Here is a 19,100-nt window from a genome sequence, read left to right as displayed (position 1 = left end):
CTATATGTTCATTTTGCCGTATATTGGTATGTAGCCCCACCCTTTCATTGATGGTTAGTCTAGGCTGTTTAGCTATGTCAAAGTATCCTCCCAGAGCATTCTGGGAGACAAGGTACTATTTTCCCTGGCTTCAGAATACTCAGGAGCAAACATTTAGGAGAGCTGCACCTGACAAGACCACCAATGTCTGTGACTTTGATAAATCTCAGAATATAAATCAGAGTAAGGCCTTGTTTCCATCTGTGCGCTTCTGTCCGCTTTTTATCAGCACACCAATGTTACAGATTGATACATGTTGCTGAAAAGCGGACAGAAGCGCACAGATGGAAACATGGCCTAAGGAAATATTTTATAAATTAATTGTGTAAAAAATATGTAATTTTATTAATTGAGTTATTTTCAGCACAGTTCATCTTTGATTTATATAAATTACTGTGGCTATTTTTTTTTTTACATAATGGGCTTGATTCACTAACCGGCACTAAGTGTTAGCGCCGGAGTGAAAAACCCATTTTGGCCGCTATTGTGCGCAAAGCTAATTTGCGCGTGGTCCTGTGCACTGCGCGTGCAGCGCGGGTGCGCCGATCTTAGTGTACGGTGCGATGATAACGTTGCACCCGTGGCCTTCAAAAGTCGTACCCGATGCACGCATCGGGTGCCCCCGAAGTGGCGCATCATAGCGCTGCTTAACGGGCACCCGATGCATCATTTTCGTCGCATCGGTTGCAACTTTTAAAGGCCAGCAATGCGCACTATTACCCGCGCTGTGCGCGCAATAAGCGGGATTGTTTCTTCTGTGTGGGCGCAAACCACCTAAAGTGCCCACTAACACTTAGCGCCGGTTAGTGAATCAAGCCCATTTTGTACTCTGTTTTTCGTAATTTACTTTGAAATCATGGAAGACTGACTCCCTCATACTAGTATATTTTTCCCACCACACTAGCAATTGCAGTGTTTTTTAAACCGCAAACTGTCAACAATAAACATTAAAGTGAACCTGAACTCTTGCCCAAGACAGAAGGAAAACATTGAGAAATGCACCCTGTATGTATTTAGAAAGTTTAGGCTGTACAATTCCCCCTCATTTGTGTCTAATCACAAGTTGATTGTGATTGTAATTTGACCTCCCCCTGTGTCACATGACTGCCACGGCAGATAAGGCAGATAAGCTCATTTGAAAGCACAGGATGTTAACAATACGTCTGCTTCCATGAATCAGGAAGTAGAAACAGTGCACGATTTGTTTCAGCTGTAACAAAGAAATGTTTTTTTGTTCAACGGCTATTATGCTGTTGCATATCTTTTGGAGCAGAGAGAACTCTCTGAGATCAGGTCCACTTTAATGGACAAAACTCAGTTGCAGTGGACTTAACTCACAGTTTTGATGTATTTTCCATACACCTGAAACTTTCATTTAGGATCGGCATTACTGTTTACTGTTTAATCGCATCTCTTTTGCAAGAAAATTAAAGAGAGGCGATTAAACAGCAACACAGATCCTAAACAAACATTTCAGGAATATGAAAAACACATAGAAACTGTGATTAAATTTCAGTATCTGGGCATTCTGATGACAATGGATGGTGATGTCATTGCTGATGTTAAAGTCCGAAATCAGTACAGAATTTGTATCAGCATTTGTACAACTGTATCAAACTTAGAGATCCCATGATATTTCCACAAAAAACAAACTGAGAATATTCCAGAGTAATGTGAAGACAGTCCTTCTGTATGGATATGAGAAATGGAAGGTGACAGCAGAGATAACAAAAAGCCTCCAAACCTTTATAAACTACTTCCTTCGAAGAATACCACACATCTGGTGGTGGTCAAATGTTATTTCAATTAGAATTATAGGAAGGAACCCAAGAACAACAAGTGGACTTGCAGATGAAACTCGGTAAGTGGAGATGGATTGGCCATACTCTTCGCAAGGACAAATCAATTGAGAAAGAATCCTTAAGCCTAAAACTCACGAGGCGGAGGCACAAATGTTACAAGTCGCTCAAAAAAAAAGAAAAAAGCAGCGACAGCTCGCCGCCAGGTCCCTCTGTGCAACAGCCGTACTCACGGCGCACAGAGGGAAACAGATTCGGCGGAAGCTGTCGGCGAAGGCCCCTTCCCCCCCGCCGGAAGTTCCGCTCACTGTATGTATGTTGCTGTCGCTAGTCCGCATACACACGGTGGACTAGCGACAACTGCTGCGAAGTTGCGTCGACAGCTGTTGCCGGCGATTGACCAAATTAATCGCCTGGCGACAGCTCTAAGTAGCGATGGTTCGGGGCGCGTGCGTCATACACACGGGCGACTTATCGTCGCAACAGGCGCATGCCACGTGGTTGCGGCGACAGTTGTAGCCCGTGTGTATGGGCCATTGAAATTGAATCCTCAAGGCAACAGAAAAAGAGGAAGACCAAAGCCAACTTGGAGAAGAAGAGTGGAGGTAGAAATAAAGAAGGCAGGGACATCATGGACTGAGATAGAAAAAAACTGCCCAGGACATAAACCAGAGGTATACATTTGTTGAGGCTTTTTGCTCCAGTGGCATGTCTGCCGAGAATAAACACTGTTTTTGTTCAAAAACAGTGTTCATTCTTATATAGAGCAGGTTAAAACCCTAAAAACTAGTCTAATAGTGAAACATATTCAATGGTTCACTGTTAAATATGTTTCACTATTAGACTAGTTTTTAGGGTTTTAACCTTTGATTAAATATTTTCACAGTTTGAATATGCTTCACTGTTGGATATGCTTCACTGTTAGACTAGTGGTTTGGTCTCTCCCGTGGGGGCACATCATCGTCGTGGGAGAGTCTAGTAGGGATAATTTGTGCACAACTTATGCTGAAGCTAACGCCCTCCTTTTACTGTACCTGTTTTGAATGCAAGGTGTGTAATCTGCCCGACGCCCGTTATTCGATCTCTGCATATTTGTGCAGGTAGTCAATTCAGGTGCAGCGTCTGTTTGGAAGTGCTGCCATTCCTTTCTGCTTTACAAAAACTTTGTATACTTCAGGCTAGCTGCCTCCATGGGCGTCAGCTTGCATTCAAATTTTAGAATTTAGATTAGTGTTCAGCACATAATTTTGCATTTGATTTGTATTGTGTAATTAGCCTCAGGGGGGCTGTGCACATCTCTGGAGCCTTCACTTCACATGCAGCCTATGAGCGCTGCCCATTGCTTGCTGACAGCAGCAGTTTCATTTATAAGAAAAGTATCTCTTTTACTGTTGAGTCATTCTTTGAGTCTCTATGAAGTTGAAAGCAATACCTGACTGTCTGATCTCATCTAACCCTGTAGCATAAACAAGCTTGTGGCAAGGAAGCTACAAAAGCAGAGATAACCCTTTGGTGTGATTTAGAAACAGCAGCTTTGTGGGTAATGTAATGTAACTATCGGTGTTTGCAAAAAGCAGAATGGCAGCTGCTATGAATTTGAGACAGCAGGTTTAGCAGCTCTGATCAGCAAGGTGATGAGTAGTGTTGGTGGTTGAGTTTGGGCCGCCATTGAGTTTAACCCAACCATCTGTTACTTGGGCCAAACTAAGGAAACGTAAACATTTCTGAAATTTGGGTTTCTGGCCAATCGACCATCTATTATCATCTGTTTTTACCCATTGATTTCTGCATTTTAACAGGTTTTTGTCAATTTTTAATGGAACCATGGAAACACCTTGAAACACAGATATCAACAGATGAAAATGAATGACAATGGATGGAAACTGACACCAATGTCACACTTCAATGAATTAATCTGACCACTGTGACAAATTTCACTACACCAAATCCACCCTGAACCAGGACAACATCTGCCAACACTAGACACGGCATCACGCTCTTACAAATTACTGTTACAAGCAGCAGGTGTCAGAGTGAAGGAAACTTTAGTTTAGGTTTGTTTTACAGAATTGAGTAAACTTGACACTTGACTTGATTTTTTTTTTTAATCGCATATGGACAAATATTGGTACTCCTTATCCCGTATGCAATTTACTTTTTCTTCTGAGTTTTTGCCTAGGTGATATTTTTACACCTTGTTATAGGCCTCTTGCACACTGCAAGCAAATCAGATTCAGATTCAGATTTTTAATCTGTTTTTACATCCGATTCCGATTCAGATTTTTAATCTTAACTGCATGCTGCGTTTTTTGATCCGTTTTTCTGTTGAATGTATTCAAGGAAAATCGGAAACGGAATCGGAATCGGAATCGGAAACGGAATCGGAATCGGAATCGGAAAACGGATTTGCAGTGTGCAGGGAGCCTTAAAATGCCTTTTAAACCAACAGCAAGCAAGGAAATATTTAAAGAGAACCCGAGGTGTGTTTAAAGAATGTTATCTGCATACAGAGGCTGGATCTGCCTATACAGCCCAGCCTCTGTTGCTATCCCAAACCCCACTAAGGTCCCCCTGCACTCTGCAATCCCTCATAAATCACAGCCGTGCTGTGATGCTGTGTTTACATCTGTAGTGTCAGTCTCAGCTGCTCCCCCACCTCCTGCATAGCTCCGGTCCCTGCCCCAATCAGCAGGGAGGGAAGGGATGCAGGTGGGGACTGGAGTTCTGCAGGAGGCGGGGAGAGCAGCAGACTGACACTATAGAGATAAACACAGCCAGCTCTGACAAGCTGTTTGTCAGCAGCGTGGCTGTGATTTATGAGGGATTGCAGAGTGCAGGGGGATCTTAGGGGGGTTTGGGATAGCAACAGAGGCTGGGCTGTATAGGCAGATGCAGCGTCTGTATGCAGATAATATTCTTCAAACCCACCTCGGGTTCTCTTTAAAATAATTTTGTTAGTACTTTTTCACCAACCTTAGGGTACGTTTTCAACTGTAAAATGCTATTAAAATTAATTTAAAGAGAATATCGGAATCAGAATCATTTTATTCGCCAAGTACAACAGACATCGCACCCGGAATTTTTTGTGGTACACACGGCATGGAAAAGTTTGTTATACAGATCAAGAAAGGCCTTTAGATAGAGTGAAGAGTAGAGCGCAAGAGATAACAATATAGTTTAGGCAGCAGAGAGAATACAACATAACAAGCATAAAACTAAGGAGATTACAACATGATTTGGGCAGCTGTGCAGACTAGCGTGTTCTGCGAGGGTGGTAAATCGAGTTCAGCAGGCAGACAGCTTGGGGAAAAAAAGTGTTTAGATGTCTTGTGGTCTTAGTGGGGATGGATCTGTAGCGGTGAACCAATGGCAGGCAGGCAAAGCAGCGACTACTGGGGCGAGAGGGGTCGCACCATATTTTATTTGCTCTGGACCACATTCTGAAGGTATGCAGGTAATCCAGAGGTGGAAGGGGTGACCCAGTGATTCTCTCTGCAGTGTTGATTACTCTCTGAAGCTTGAGTCTGTAGCGCCTGCATACCAGATGACAATGGAGGAGCAAATAATTGACTCAATGGTGGAGTATAAAATGTTGTCATCAATTCTTGCGGCATCCCAAATTTCCTCAGCTGTCTCAGGAAGAATAACCTCTGCTGTGCCTTCCTCTGGACCTTGGAGGCGTTCTCAGCCCACTTTAAGTCCTTGGTGATGGTGGCGCCTAGAAAGTGGACACTCGACACCCTGGAGACGTCGATGCCTTCGATGGAGACTGGGTCAAGTGTGGGAGGGCACCTTCTGAAATCCACTATTAGTTCAACTGTCTTTGCTGCGTTGAGTACAAGCTGGTTGTCCATGCACCACCTGCAGATACGTTCGATCTCATTCCGGTATGCATGTTCACCGTCCCTGCCAATAAGGCCAAGGATGGTGGTGTCATCTGCAAATGTTATAACCTTGACAGAGTTGTCAGCTGATGTGCACTTGTTTGTGTAAAGGGAAAACAGGATTGGGGACAGTATGCACCCTTGTGGGGCGCCTGTGTTTGTGGTTCTTTCCTGTAAGGAGCAGCTGCCAAGCTTCACCAGTTGCATCCTGTTTGTGAGAAAGTCCTTGATCCAGGAGCACAAATTTTATTTCTCTGCATTAATGTCAATAGACTGTAAAATTGCATCTGAATTCACGTACAGGGAAACAGATAGAGATCGCAACAGTGGAAACTCAGCCAAAAGCAGGTCATACACTAATCGATTTTAGCCATCGATCCGACCGTTTTGATCAAATCGGCTTGAATTTGATGCAGCTGAAAGCATGATTGATCGATTTCCGAACAATTTTGATCGATTTGATCGATTGGTCCGGACAGAAAATCTGGGTCGATCTGGCAGCCCATCGATGGCCCATAGGCTTGCATTGGATCGTATGGTGCAACACTGCATTTTGATTGAATTTCAATCGATTTCATTCTGAAATCTATTAAATTTGATTCCTACTGTGTGGCACACATCAGATAGATTCCTGTCAGATTCAACCTGATAGGCATCTGACAGAAAGCTATCTATCTGATGGTCGAAACTGCTGCAAATCTATCAGTGTATGGCCATCTTAACTGTGACTTAAATATGTAATTGCACAAAAGAGTATCTTATATCTTATTTGTATCTGGTACTCACATATTCCCCATATGCGTCCTGTGCTGGCGGAGGGGGCCGGTATCCTGCCGGAGGTGGGAGACCTCTAGCTCTTGTGGCCAGGATTCCTCGAGCTCGTGTAGCTGGCACTCTTGCAGGGGTGACCCCTCTGGGAGCTGGTGCCCCTCGTGGTACTCCGGCTGTAGCAGGTGGCACTCCTCCACGACCCCTGCAAGGGCATTTCAAATATGGAATGATTAAAATCATGTAAATCCAGAAAAAAAACTGCAAAGATGGACATAGATGCTACTCAAAGCGATTAAACAAACAGCCTAATTCCAACTATTATTGGCCATACCTCCCAGTCCCAACTTTTGAAATAATAAAGAGGGACACTTAAGCCACACCCCATGTCACACCCCTAACCCCGCCCCTGACATACCCCTAGTCACGCAAACCATAACGATTTCATAAGAAAAATATGTTGTTTTATAATTCATATACTGGTTCATTTTCCTTCATAGTAACATTTAAAAATAATAAATATATCAATATAAAGGATGGGAATAAAGTTTAACCACTTGATGACCACAGTGGTAAACCCCCCTAAAGACCAGGCTGATTATTACTAAAATGGCCACTGCAGCTTTAAGGCCAAGCTGCAGGGCCGCACAACACAGTACACAAGTGATCCCCCCCCCTCTCTTTTCCCCCCACCAACAGAGCTCTGTGTCGGTGGGGTCTGATCGCCCCCCCATGTTTTTTTTTTCTTTTTTATCAATATTTATGGTCGTTTTTTTTTAAATATTTTTTTTTACCTTTTCTTTAATTCTTTTCTTTCCAGCAAACCCCTCCCTCCCCCCAGCCGGCCAATCACGCGATTGGCTGTCATAGGCTTCTGCCTATGAGAGCAGATTGCTCTCTTGTGCCCCAGGGGGACAGCCAAGTCACATGGCTGTTCCCAGTGCAGCGCTGTTGCTGATCGCGGCGCTGCACTATGTAAATAGATGGTGATCATGCCGTCTGACAGTCTCCCGAAGGCAATAGCCGCTCGGAGACTGAAGACGGGGCAGAGATCCGCCCCCCAAGCAAGGAGATGCACGCGTAGCCTAGGCGCGATCTCCTGCAAAATGCAGCCCCAGGACTTGACACCAATTGGCGTTAGGCAGTCCTGGGGCTGCCGTCGCGACCACGCCCATTGGCGTGGGGTGGTCTTTAAGTAGATAAACACATTTTTCGGTAGAAAAATACATATATATATATATACATAGATCTGTAGAAAGTCCCTGAACAATCCATAGGCTTCCCTCTACATGGGTAAACATCTCACATGACATGTTTCCTTTAACCAAGCTCCTGAAATCTGATGTGTGGATGTAGCAATGGATTTAACAGTGTATCATCAACACTACTATGGAAAAGCAGTCATCTTTTCATGTTGTTGATAGGACAGGAATAGTTGAGTTGGAGAAAAACACACACAAATTGCGAACAGATAACACGTTCACTGAGCTGTCATTACAGGGTGGGAATGAATGAATTCCGCAGGGACCTCTGGAATTGTACTCTGTGAAAACAGATTTCCAGATTCGGCTTAGCTGTTTACCAAGGGCTATTCTGGAAGCCATCTACAGCGTATCTCACACTTGTAGATGCCGGAGCCTCCAGAGGTTGCCAGGCTTTCATGTTTACCACAAGCCAATCCAAACTGACTGTAGGATGAGAAATAGCACAGTTTTCGCATAATCGTCATTTTGCATTGTAGTTTGCAATTATGATGTGAAATCGTAATGTGAAATTTCTGTAAAATGTTTAATTAATTTTGCATGTAAACATAATCCATCCATAATTTTGCATAATTATGCAAAATTTTGCGTAATTTCATGCTGACTCTAGTGGTTACTAGCGAAGCCCCCTTACATGCTACCATCTCCAAAATTGCTCCGTATGTTAAAGGACTTCCGAGGCCAAAACGAAGAAAATTACACTTTACCTTTTTCTTAGCAGAATCCACGGAGGACGCCCTGCGCGTCCTCCGCTCCGTTCCGCCTTCAGTGTAGGCCTTTCCGTTCCCCCAGGGCTTGCCCCGACCCCACCGAACGGGTCGCATCGATGCCACCCCTAAGATGGCCGCCGCCTTGATCCGCGGCTGCGCAGTACGCTTTGCCGCGATTGCGACTGCGCAGCCTTTAGCCCGCCTCCTGCCGCGTGTGGGTCCCGGCATCCTCCTGAAGCGTGTGGCGGGAGGCGGGCTAAAGGCTGCGCAGTCGCAATCACGGCAAAGCGTACTGCGCAGCCGTGGATCAAGGCATCGATGCGACCCGTTCGGTGGGGTCGGGGCAAGCCCTGGGGGAAAGGACAGGCCTACACTGAAGGCGGAACAGAGCGGAGGACGCGCAGGGCGCCCTTCGTGGATTATGCTAAGAAAAAGGTAAAGTGTAATTTTCTTCGTTTTGGCCTCGGAAGTCCTTTAAGGAGAATATTGGGGAAAAGTAAAAAAAAAAAATTCAAAAAGATCTAGTAGTTTTTGAGATATGGTAATTTTCAAAAATTGATTCTCTCAAAAACTACAAGTTCTTTTTGAAAAAATATCTTTTTGACTTGTTTCCATTATCCCCCTTAACGTACATAGCAATTTTGATAATGACAACATGTATGGTATTAACCAATAAAGCTGGCATGAAATTAAGCAAATTTTTGCCTAATTACGCAAAATTATGGATGGATTATGCAAATTCAATTGCGTGTCCAAACCGTAATTATGTATGGCCGTAATTGCGAATAATGATGTAAAATCATAATTAGCAGATTATGATCATCATTAATGAGAAAGTCCACAATCATAGCTTACTTACAGTGAATAAAGCAACTCCAAGTGATTGTAAGTTCCAAAGGGGGACATTTATCAAGAGTGTCTGAGACAAAATATTGGTAGGTTTAGGTGCCCCCAGTATAGGTAGTCAGGTATAGTTTCCCCCAGTTTAGGTATCCAGGTATAGGTGCCTCCAGTATAGGTAGTCAGGTATAGGTGTCCCCAGTATAGTTAGCCAGGCAAGGCCGGATTTGAACTCTTTACTGCCCGAGGCCACTGTCAGCAGCTGCCCCCCTTCAGTATAGGTAGCCGAATGACCCTTCCCTCTAGTATAGGCAGCCAGATGACCCTTCCCTCCCCCACCTCCAGTATAGGTAGCCTGATGACCCTTCCCTCTAGTATAGGTAGCCAGATAACCCACCCCCCATATAGGTAGTCAGATAACCCTCCCCCCTGCTCTAGTTTACATTGCCTGATTATCCCCTCTTACCTCTAGTATAAGAATCCAGATGACCCACCCCCCCTTTCCATATATATAGAGCTTGATGACCCCCCCCACCTTCTCTCTGTATAGCCTGCTGCCCAACCGCCCTTAATCCTGTGGTGCCCTAGGCCATGGCCTATGTCGCCTTAGCTTAAATCTGGCCCTGTAGCCAGGTATAGTTGCCACAGTATAGTTAGCCAGGTATAGGTGCCTCCAGTATAGGTAGTCAGGTATAGGTGCCCCCAGTATAGGTAGTCAGGTATAGTTTCCCCCAGTTTAGGTATCCAGGTATAGGTGCCTCCAGTATAGGTAGTCAGGTATAGGTTCCCCCAGTATAGGTAGCCAGGTATAGTTGCCACAGTATAGTTAGCCAGGTATAGGTGTCCCCAGTATAGGTAGTCAGGTATAGGTGCCCCCAGTATAGTTAGCCAGGTATAGTTGCCACAGTATAGTTAAACAGGTATACTGTAGGTGCCCCCAGTATAGGTAGTCAGGTATAGGTGCCCCCAGTATAGTTAGTTAGGTATAGTTGCCACAGTATAGTTAGTCAGGTATAGGTGTCCCCAGTATAGGTAGTCAGGTATAGGTGCCCCCAGTATAGTTAGCCAGGTATAGTTGCCACAGTATAGTTAGTCAGGTATACTGTAGGTGCCCACAGTATAGGTAGTCAGGTATAGGTGCCTCCAGTATAGGTAGTCAGGTATAGGTGTCCCCATTATAGTTAGCCATGGAATAGTTGCCACAGTATAGTTAGCCAGGTATAGGTGCCTCCAGTATAGGTAGTCAGGTACAGTTTCCCCCAGTTTAGGTATCCAGGTATATGTGCCTCCAATACAGGTAGCCAGAGTTAGGTGCCTTCGGGAGTATAGCATAGGAGGGGGAACCGCAGAAACACTAACAGCTGTGGGGACGGTGGCCTGACTCCTTCCTCCCTCACTCACCTCGGGCCCCCTTTTAGTGCTTTCCCCTTCATTGCAGAAAGGAGTGCAGCGGGCACGGGCAGGGAACACGGACTCACCTCTTCCAGGTTTCATCTGATGAAGCTCCATGTGCCACCTCACGTCTATGTCTCTGACTCTTAACACTGCTCCCTCTACTTCTCCTGATTACCTGGATACCGCATCACAATATTGTACTCAAGTCTACTGGGGAAGGGCACACTTTTTACACCCTCACCCTGGGGGCTACATGGCTTAAAAATGGCCCTGTCAGAAGCCCCTGAGAAGCTAGCATACATTTACAATCAGAATATTAGGGTTGAGAATAGAGACTCTTAAAGGGAACCTAAACTGAGTGGGATATGGATGTTTCCTTTTAAACAATACCAGTTGCCTGGCAGTCCTGCTGATCTCTTTGGCTGCAGTAGTGGCTGAATCACACACCTGAAACAAGCATGCAGCTAATCCGGTCTGACTTCAGTCAGAGCACCTGATCTGCATGCTTGTTCAGGGGCTAAATACTAAAAGTATTAGCGACACAGGATCAGCAGGAGAGTCAGGTAACCGGTATTATTTTAAAAGTAAAAACCCCCATCCTTCTCAGTTTAGGTTCCCTTTAAGGACAGCTGAATCAGCCTGGTCTGACTTTCTTTGTAAAGCAGAGCTTGTTAATCTGTCTATTCAGACAGTAGTCTGTACTACAAATTGCACCAATTTTCATATCAATAATTTTGTCATTAAAGAGTAGCTAATAGCAAGTCACCTCCACATCGATAGTCCAAATATCTTTTCAAGGCTTGTTGTCATTATGATAACTTCAGAGATTGTCTTGAAATGTAGCATTACCTTGACAACGCAGAGACAGGAGCGCCTCGGGGCCGCGCTGACGGTTTCCCGCGAACAACTGGGACTTCTTCATTCTCCGATCCTCCATTCAGGTAAGTGAGTTCCTGCAGCTGTGCCTGTCTGATTTCATCATTGTAATCCTGCAGGTTCATAGAAAAAAGGTACAACAGTGAGTTCAATGTCATCAGTCATTTATAATTTATCAGCACTAATGAACAAGGCTGTAAGAAAGTAAACAGAAAACTTTATAAAACACGAGTCTCCTTACATATCACCAATAACCTTTTTTGGTGAACACACTGAACCGTTCACGTACGTACCAGGGATGAGCAGAAACTACGCCAGTGTGAATTTACGCATCGTAGTTCGCATCTACGCATCGTAGTTCGTAGGCGAAGTTTCAAAACTACGCTTACGATTTTACGCGTAGCGAAGTACCGTTACGCGTAGTTTACACCCTACGCGTAGTTCACATGTGTATTACGAAGTAAATTACGAATGCCTTATTCGTGGCTATTTTTCCACGTACGATTGTATGCGTACAAAATTACGCATTGGAAAGGGGAATGTACGCATAGAAGAGCAGAGGTATTAATGCGTACATTTTTCCGCATAATGACATAAGCGTCCGCATAAATTACGCTTCGCACTACGCGTAATTGTGTATTTTAACGGGTAGTCTACGAAATGCATACGAAGCGAATATTTGATTTTGAAGCCGTAGTTTGGCGAAGCGTAATTGCGTAAAGCTACGCGTAGTTCCAGCGTAGCGAAGTTGGCTGACTACGACCATCCCTGGTACGTACCAATGCAGTGCTATAAAAAAGTATTTGCCCCCTCACCGATTTCTTCTTCTTTTTTTTCTTTTTTTATGTTTGTCACACCTAAATGTTTCAGATCATCATGCAAATTTAAATATTATAGAAATATTACAGGAGGATAACCCAAATAAAACCAAAAAGTTTCCACTTCTGACCCCAGCTGCAGTATATCTACGTACTCTGAGGATGTAAATATATACGATTTGTAGCTTAAGCAGTGCTGTGGATGATCTGGCGTGCTCCTGTCACTTTCTGCTTCGGCACTAATTGATTAAAGGGAATATATGTTCCCTTGGCCAATTAGTGAGCCCCCCATGGATGAATGATCACTGCTGTAACCAATAGTAGTGGACATTCATCCCTCCTCCATGCACAGATCACTAAAGAGGAGCTGCAGGGAAAAGCATGTCTCACCTTTCCTGGTTGCAGTGGTGACCACGCAGCAGGAGCCTCTGTGCACTGCACTGTAAATCAGTCCTGTACTGCCGAATACCCAGGTCCCATCTAGATGACATTATCCAGCTGGGACTCGATGTATTTGGCAGCATGGGACTGACTGCAGAGGCTCCTGCTGCTTGATCTCCACTGGATCCGAGAGAGGTTATAGGTTCTTTTCAAAGCATCTCTTTTTTAGTCACCTGTGTGCGGGAGCACTGCCTAATACAAGGGGGGCTGCCCAATATGGGGTGGGCTGCATAATAGTGGGGGACAAATCTGGCTATTTGAATTCACTGGGGGAGGGGGGTGCACATAACACTGCAGGCAAAAAATGCCAAAAAATACTCCTCGGAAAAAGGAAATCAGAAATCAGATTTGTGGCACTGTACAAACTAAGAAGCAAACATGGGGCACATCTGGTTATACGGGGTGGGAACCTAATACTGTGGGGCACATCTGGCTACAGAATGGTTTTATTATGAATGTAGTTTGCAAGGGCTGAGTTCTCTCGCCCCTTTTCTGTCTTGGATTTTGCTATACATTTTGTAATATTAGGTGCCCCATGTTTGGTTCTTAGTCTGTACAGTGCCACAAATCTGATTTCTGATTTCCTTTTTCCGAGGAGTATTTTTTGGCATTTTTTGCATACTCTTATTGGCCACATACTTTCGAGTTGACTCTGCAGTATTGGACCAATCAGAGAATGCAGAAGTTTGCCGTGGTCATCTCGGAATATTACATAAATTAGGCCAATCATAAGACTCGGGAATACTCGGTGGTAACCAAGTCTTGTGATTGGTGTAAAATTACAACAGTATGGGGTATTTCTGCTGAAATCTTATTTCCGTTTTCTGATTGGAAAAGAGGATGTTGGAAATGTGGAAATTTCAATCCCGTGGAATCCAAATGAGCATCCCTACTATTGGGAGCCTTATTTCCGGAGAGAAGGAGAGAGAGGCACCGTGCCTGTAAACACACCTTTGTTTGGTTTCAATGGACATCACATACAGCAGCATGCAGTGGGGGTTAGGTGAGGCCTGACAGCCGTTTCGCGTACTAACGCATCATCAGAGGCACTAACCTCTAACGTACTAACACGTCATCAGAGGTTAGTGCCTCTGATGACGCGTTAGTACGCGAAACGGCTGTCAGGCCTCACCTAACCCCCACTGCATGCTGCTGTATGTGATGTCCATTGGAACCAAATAAAGGTGTGTTTACAGGCACGGTGCCTCTCTCTCCTCTCTCTCCTTCTCTCCGGAAATATTGTTACTTCATTTGAGCAGCACGTGTCCTCTAGCACCAGTGGCTCCAGCCCACCTGCTGTGTCTAGTGCCAAGCCCTCCGTCTCTACTTTGAACATATTGGGAGCCTCATGGAAGAAGTATGTTTTATTACGATGATATTTATTGACTTATGCTTATATTTGACTGATTTATATAACCCTCTATAGTGCTTCACAATTGCAGTGGCATAAATAAAGTATGTACACTCACACAGTATAGGCTTGTGTTTGTGCTATTACATGGTACAAACATAATACAGATAAAAACGCAGCCTTTCAACATTCTACGTAGGAGGTTTGGTACAAAAGACAAGACATAATACAGCAGTACTATGACATGTTAGAAGAGATGGCCCTGACCCTGTGAGTTTAACGTTTAGAGAAATAAATGAATGAATGGCTCAGTAAAGTAAAAGTAAATGTATTAACCCCACAGTAAGGTAAAGTAGTCAGTAAGCTGTACAGTACCTCACAAAAGTGAGTACACAACGCATTTTTGTAAATATTGTATGGGCTGCATGAGCGCTGTCGGCACTGGGAAACTACCCATTGAGGGAACCATCAATGCCAAGTTTGCCAACAAGTGCTGTGACTGTAGTAGAGCATGAGCACCTAGTTTTGGAAACCGGGCCGTAGCTTGGCAGTATCCCAACAGGATAATGACCCCAAACACACCTCCAAGACGACCACTGGTTTGCTAAAGAAACTGAGGGTAAGGGTGCTGGACTGGCCAAGCATGACTCCAGACCTAAACCCTATTGAGGAGGACCCACAGATGCATCTCTAGTCAGAAGGTTGCGGAGCACAAGGTCTCAAACATTCAACATATTTGTCATACAGAAGTGGAAGCAGTGGCGTAGCTAAAGAGCTGTGGGCCCCGATGCAAGTTCCCCCCCCCCCCAGCAATCTATACATAACAATTGATACGGCACACCAAAACCTGCCAAGGACAACTACAGCGTCAGAGGTACAAGAAGGGGATGGGGAACAGCTTGTTAATGATTACCACTATTCGAAGTATCCATAGAAGTGATTATTACCAGCACAGGACCAATAGAGAGCCAATACTGTAGTTGAAGGAGGGCCCTTTGGGGCCCTCTGGCCCAAGGGCCCTGATGTGGTCACAACCTCTGCAACCCCTATTGCTATGCTTCTGAGTGGAAGAGTAGTGTTGTTTAAATTCGGGTCATTGCTATACTTGACCCGAATATGGCTGTTCGAACACAGAAAAGCTGAGTATGCATAATAGTGCAATCAATATTGCTAATTACTCCAGTAATTGGAATAAAGGGGGTAAAAGTCATCAACCCAAAAGACATATACTCCACAAAAAGTATCAAACATTATCATAGGGGCTCCTTGTGGCCTGGGACGGCCTGACCTTGTTTTTAAATGTTTTTAATAACATAGTTGGCTTCAATAAACTTATATTTGTACCATATACTGTTTCTTGCTCCATTTTTCCCTTATTTATTATTATCTATATATGTATAGGGGCTTTTTGAGGAGTATATGGCTGTTCAAATTCAGCTTGAGGCAACCCGAAAAAACACTAGATCCAATTGTATAAATTTGGCAAATTGTGAAGTCAAAAAGTGAAGTCATTGGTGCTGATATTTGTGGTTAAATAGCAAAGCCTCTGTATATGATAAAATCAATGGGAACAAGCAGGGACGGATCTAGGGGGGGGCAGACGGGTCTCTTGCCCCAGGCGCAGTTTGTTGAATTCTTAAAAAGGCGGCAAAATTTGGATGGGGAATGGTAGTTTAGGCACCACAACCTGATCTTTAGGTGCCAAAACCTGACCTTTAGGCGCCAAAACTGGATGGGGAATGGCAGTTTAGGTGCCAAAACCTGACCTTTAGGCACAAAAACCTAACCTTGCCCCAGGCACAACTTGGTCTACATCCGTCCCTGGGAACAAGGGGGGACAATTTCAAATTTTAGTCTTTAAGAAAATGGAATTTAAAAATTCAAGAAACGAGGCTTTTTAACCCAGTAAAATTACATTTGTACTTAACCTCCTTGGCGGTAACCCCCGAGCTGAGCTCGGGCTATACTGCACAGGAGGATTGCTCAGGCCCCGCTGAGCCGATTTACATAATTTTTTTTTTGTTGCACGCAGCTAGCACTTTGCTAGCTGCGTGAACTCACCGATCACCGCCGATTCGCCGCCGCTCATCACGTTAGAGGGTGTCCCCCCCCGAGACCCCTGTGCAGCCTGGCCAATCAGTGCCAGGCAGCACTGAGGGGTGGATCGTAGGGATGGTCATAGTCAGCCAACTTCACTACGCTGGAACTACGCGTATTTTTACGCAAATACACTTCGCAACCTACAGCTCCGAAATCAGCCACTTCACTACGTTAGCATACCGTAGACTACGCATTAAAATACACAAGCTTCACGTATTGCGTAGCGTAGTTGATGCGACCGCTTATGCCCTTATGCGGAAAAATTTCCACAATAATCTGCTAACTATGCGCATACACAAACTAATATAAGCATACATTCCACCATCCAATGCGGAATTGTATGCGTATAAAGGGCAATAAAATGTCTGCGCATGCGCAATGACCCATATAAATGCAGTTTCCACATGCGTAGTTGACTTTGCAATACATACGTCAACTACGCGTAGCGGGCGAAGCTTTGCATAGCGGGACTACGACTACGCGGAAATGCGTACGTGTAGTTCTTAAACTTCGCCTACGAACTACGATACGTAGTTGTGTACTAGATTCACGCTGGCATAGTTTACGAGCAACCCTGGCTGGATCGGGACTCCCTCTGACATCACGACGTCCATGACGTCGGTGACGTCATCGCGCCCGTCGCCATGGCGACAGCGGAAGCCCTAATGGATTTCCTGATGGGCCTGATTGCCGGAGGCGATCGGAGGGTGTGGGGGGATGCTGCTGCTCAGCGGCTATCATTTAGCTAGCGCTAGGCTAGCTACATGATTTTAAAAAAAAAAAGCTGCTGCGCTACCTACCTGGCGGTTTTAATTCACCGCCAGGGAGGTTAAATATACAGTGGAACCTTGGTTTGTGAGCATAATTCGTTCCAGAAACCTGCTTGTAATCCAAAGCACTCTTACATCAAAGCAAATTTACATCAAAGCAAATTTCCCCATTAAAATCAATGGTAACCCAGGTGATTTGTTCCACGATCCAAAAACAGTTATAGGAAAAATATTAAAGAGAACCTGAACTGAGTAAAATTATTCAACACATAAGGTGACTTCAAATGAACATTACATAGTTACCTTCCCATCAGTTCCTATCAGAAGCTCACCATTTTCTTCTGACAATGATGCCTGCCAGTTTTGACAACATTTTGTCAGAACTGAAATATATCAGTTAGTGTCAGTTATATATCAGTTGCTGCCAGTTATAGCTGAGAGGACAACTGATGTGCCAGGTAATATCAATGTTTCCCAATGGTTCAAGTGGGCGATGTTACAGTTTAACAGTGTGCTGACCAGAGAATCAGAATCCATTTATTTTCGCCAAGTAAGTTTGCACCTACAAGGAATTTGTCTTGGCAGTTGCTTAACAAACACAAACAAAAACAATACAAGGACAGACAGTGTGTATATTACAAGTCAAGGACATTATAAGTATAGGGGCAGTAATGTGAGAATTGTTCATTTTCAGTTCTGTGCTGTTTACTTTCAAGTCCTAGCAGCTCTAATGTGGTTCAGCATTAAGTATGGCTACCGCTTGAGGAAAAAAGCTGTTCCTGTGTCTAGAGGTTTTGGTAGCGATTGACCGGAATCTTACTCCTGAAGGCATGCGCTGGAAGATGGAGTGAGCTGGGTGAGAGGGGTCAGAGGCAAATTTGGTCGCTCTCTTTCTGCACCTGCTAGCGTAAAGATCCTGTAGGGGACGTAAGCTACAGCCAATTATCCTTTCCGCTGATCGGATGATGCGCAGCAGCCTCCCCTTTTCTAATGCTGAGCAGGAGCCGAACCATACAGTCATAGATGATGTTATGGTGGATTCGATGATTGCAGTATAGAACTGCACATTCGATTTTGAGGTAGGCCAAACTTTTTCAGCTGTCGTAGATGGTACATCCTCTGTTGCGCTTTCTTGACAATGGTGGCAGTGTTTTTGTCCTATTTTAGGTCGTTTTAGATCGTGGACCCAAGAAACTTGAATGACTATACCTGGGTTATTGTGGATCCATTTATGGTTAAAGGGAGGTGCTTGGGGGGAGATCTCCTAAAGTCTATTATCATCTCCATAGTTTTGAGAGTGTTTAGTTCCAAGCTGTTGCTGCTGCACCAGGAGGAAAGCTGTCCCACCAGATGCCTGTATGCAGACTCGTTCCCGTTTTGTATGAGACCAACTACTGTTGTGTCATCTGCAAACTTCAGAACCTTAACAGATGGATCTGTGGAGATGCAGTCATTGGTGTAAAGTGAGTAGAGCAGTGGGGAAAGCACACAGCCCTGGGATGCACCAGTACTGACTGTCAGAGAGCTTGATGTGTGTTTCCCAAGTCTAACACACTGTCTTCTGTCGGTTAAAATATCGGTTATCCATTTGCAGATGGATTCAGGTATGTGTAGCTGGGAGAGCTTGCTGTGCAGCAGTGATGGAATTATGGTATTAAATGCAGAGCTGTAATCTATGAATAAAATCCTGGTGTAGGTTCCTGGGGTGTCTAGATGTTGTAGTACATAATGCATACACATGTTCACGGCATCGTCTGTGGATCTATTAGGCCTGTAGACAAATTGCAAAGAGTCCAGCAGGGGATCTGTGATGGATTTCAGATAAGTCATTACCAGTTTTTCAAATGCTTTCATGACCAATGATGTCAGGGCAACAGGCCTGTAATCATTTAAGCATGTAGGTTTTTTTTGGAATTGGTACAATAGTTGAGCTTTTAAAACAGGCAGGAACAATTGAGAGTTCTAGAGATGCTTTGAATATGTCTGTGAATACAGGCCCTAATTGATTGGCACAGAGATTCAAGCATTTTGCAGAGACAGTGTCTGG

The 19,100-nt window shown here is 44.4% G+C and overlaps 1 protein-coding gene across 6 annotated transcripts in view; it reads right to left on the bottom strand.

Moving 5' to 3' along the window:
- Window positions 1-19,100, bottom strand: part of LOC137517893 (KH domain-containing, RNA-binding, signal transduction-associated protein 3-like) — a 221,813-nt gene that overhangs the window by 60,667 nt on the left and 142,046 nt on the right. For all 6 annotated transcript variants that reach the window (XR_011020710.1, XM_068234966.1, XM_068234968.1 and 3 more), the window contains 2 exons: window positions 11,547-11,686; window positions 6,509-6,695 (listed from right to left, as the gene is read on the bottom strand). Coding sequence is in view for 5 of the 6 variants with exons in the window: in XM_068234966.1 (XP_068091067.1) it covers window positions 6,509-6,695; window positions 11,547-11,686 (327 nt within the window). In the remaining variant the exon portion in view is untranslated. The remainder of the gene's footprint in view (window positions 1-6,508; window positions 6,696-11,546; window positions 11,687-19,100) is intronic.

Source organism: Hyperolius riggenbachi, chromosome 5, assembly GCF_040937935.1.
Source record: "Hyperolius riggenbachi isolate aHypRig1 chromosome 5, aHypRig1.pri, whole genome shotgun sequence".
Lineage (NCBI taxonomy): Eukaryota > Metazoa > Chordata > Amphibia > Anura > Hyperoliidae > Hyperolius > Hyperolius riggenbachi.
This window is presented reverse-complemented; position numbering and strand designations above follow the sequence as displayed.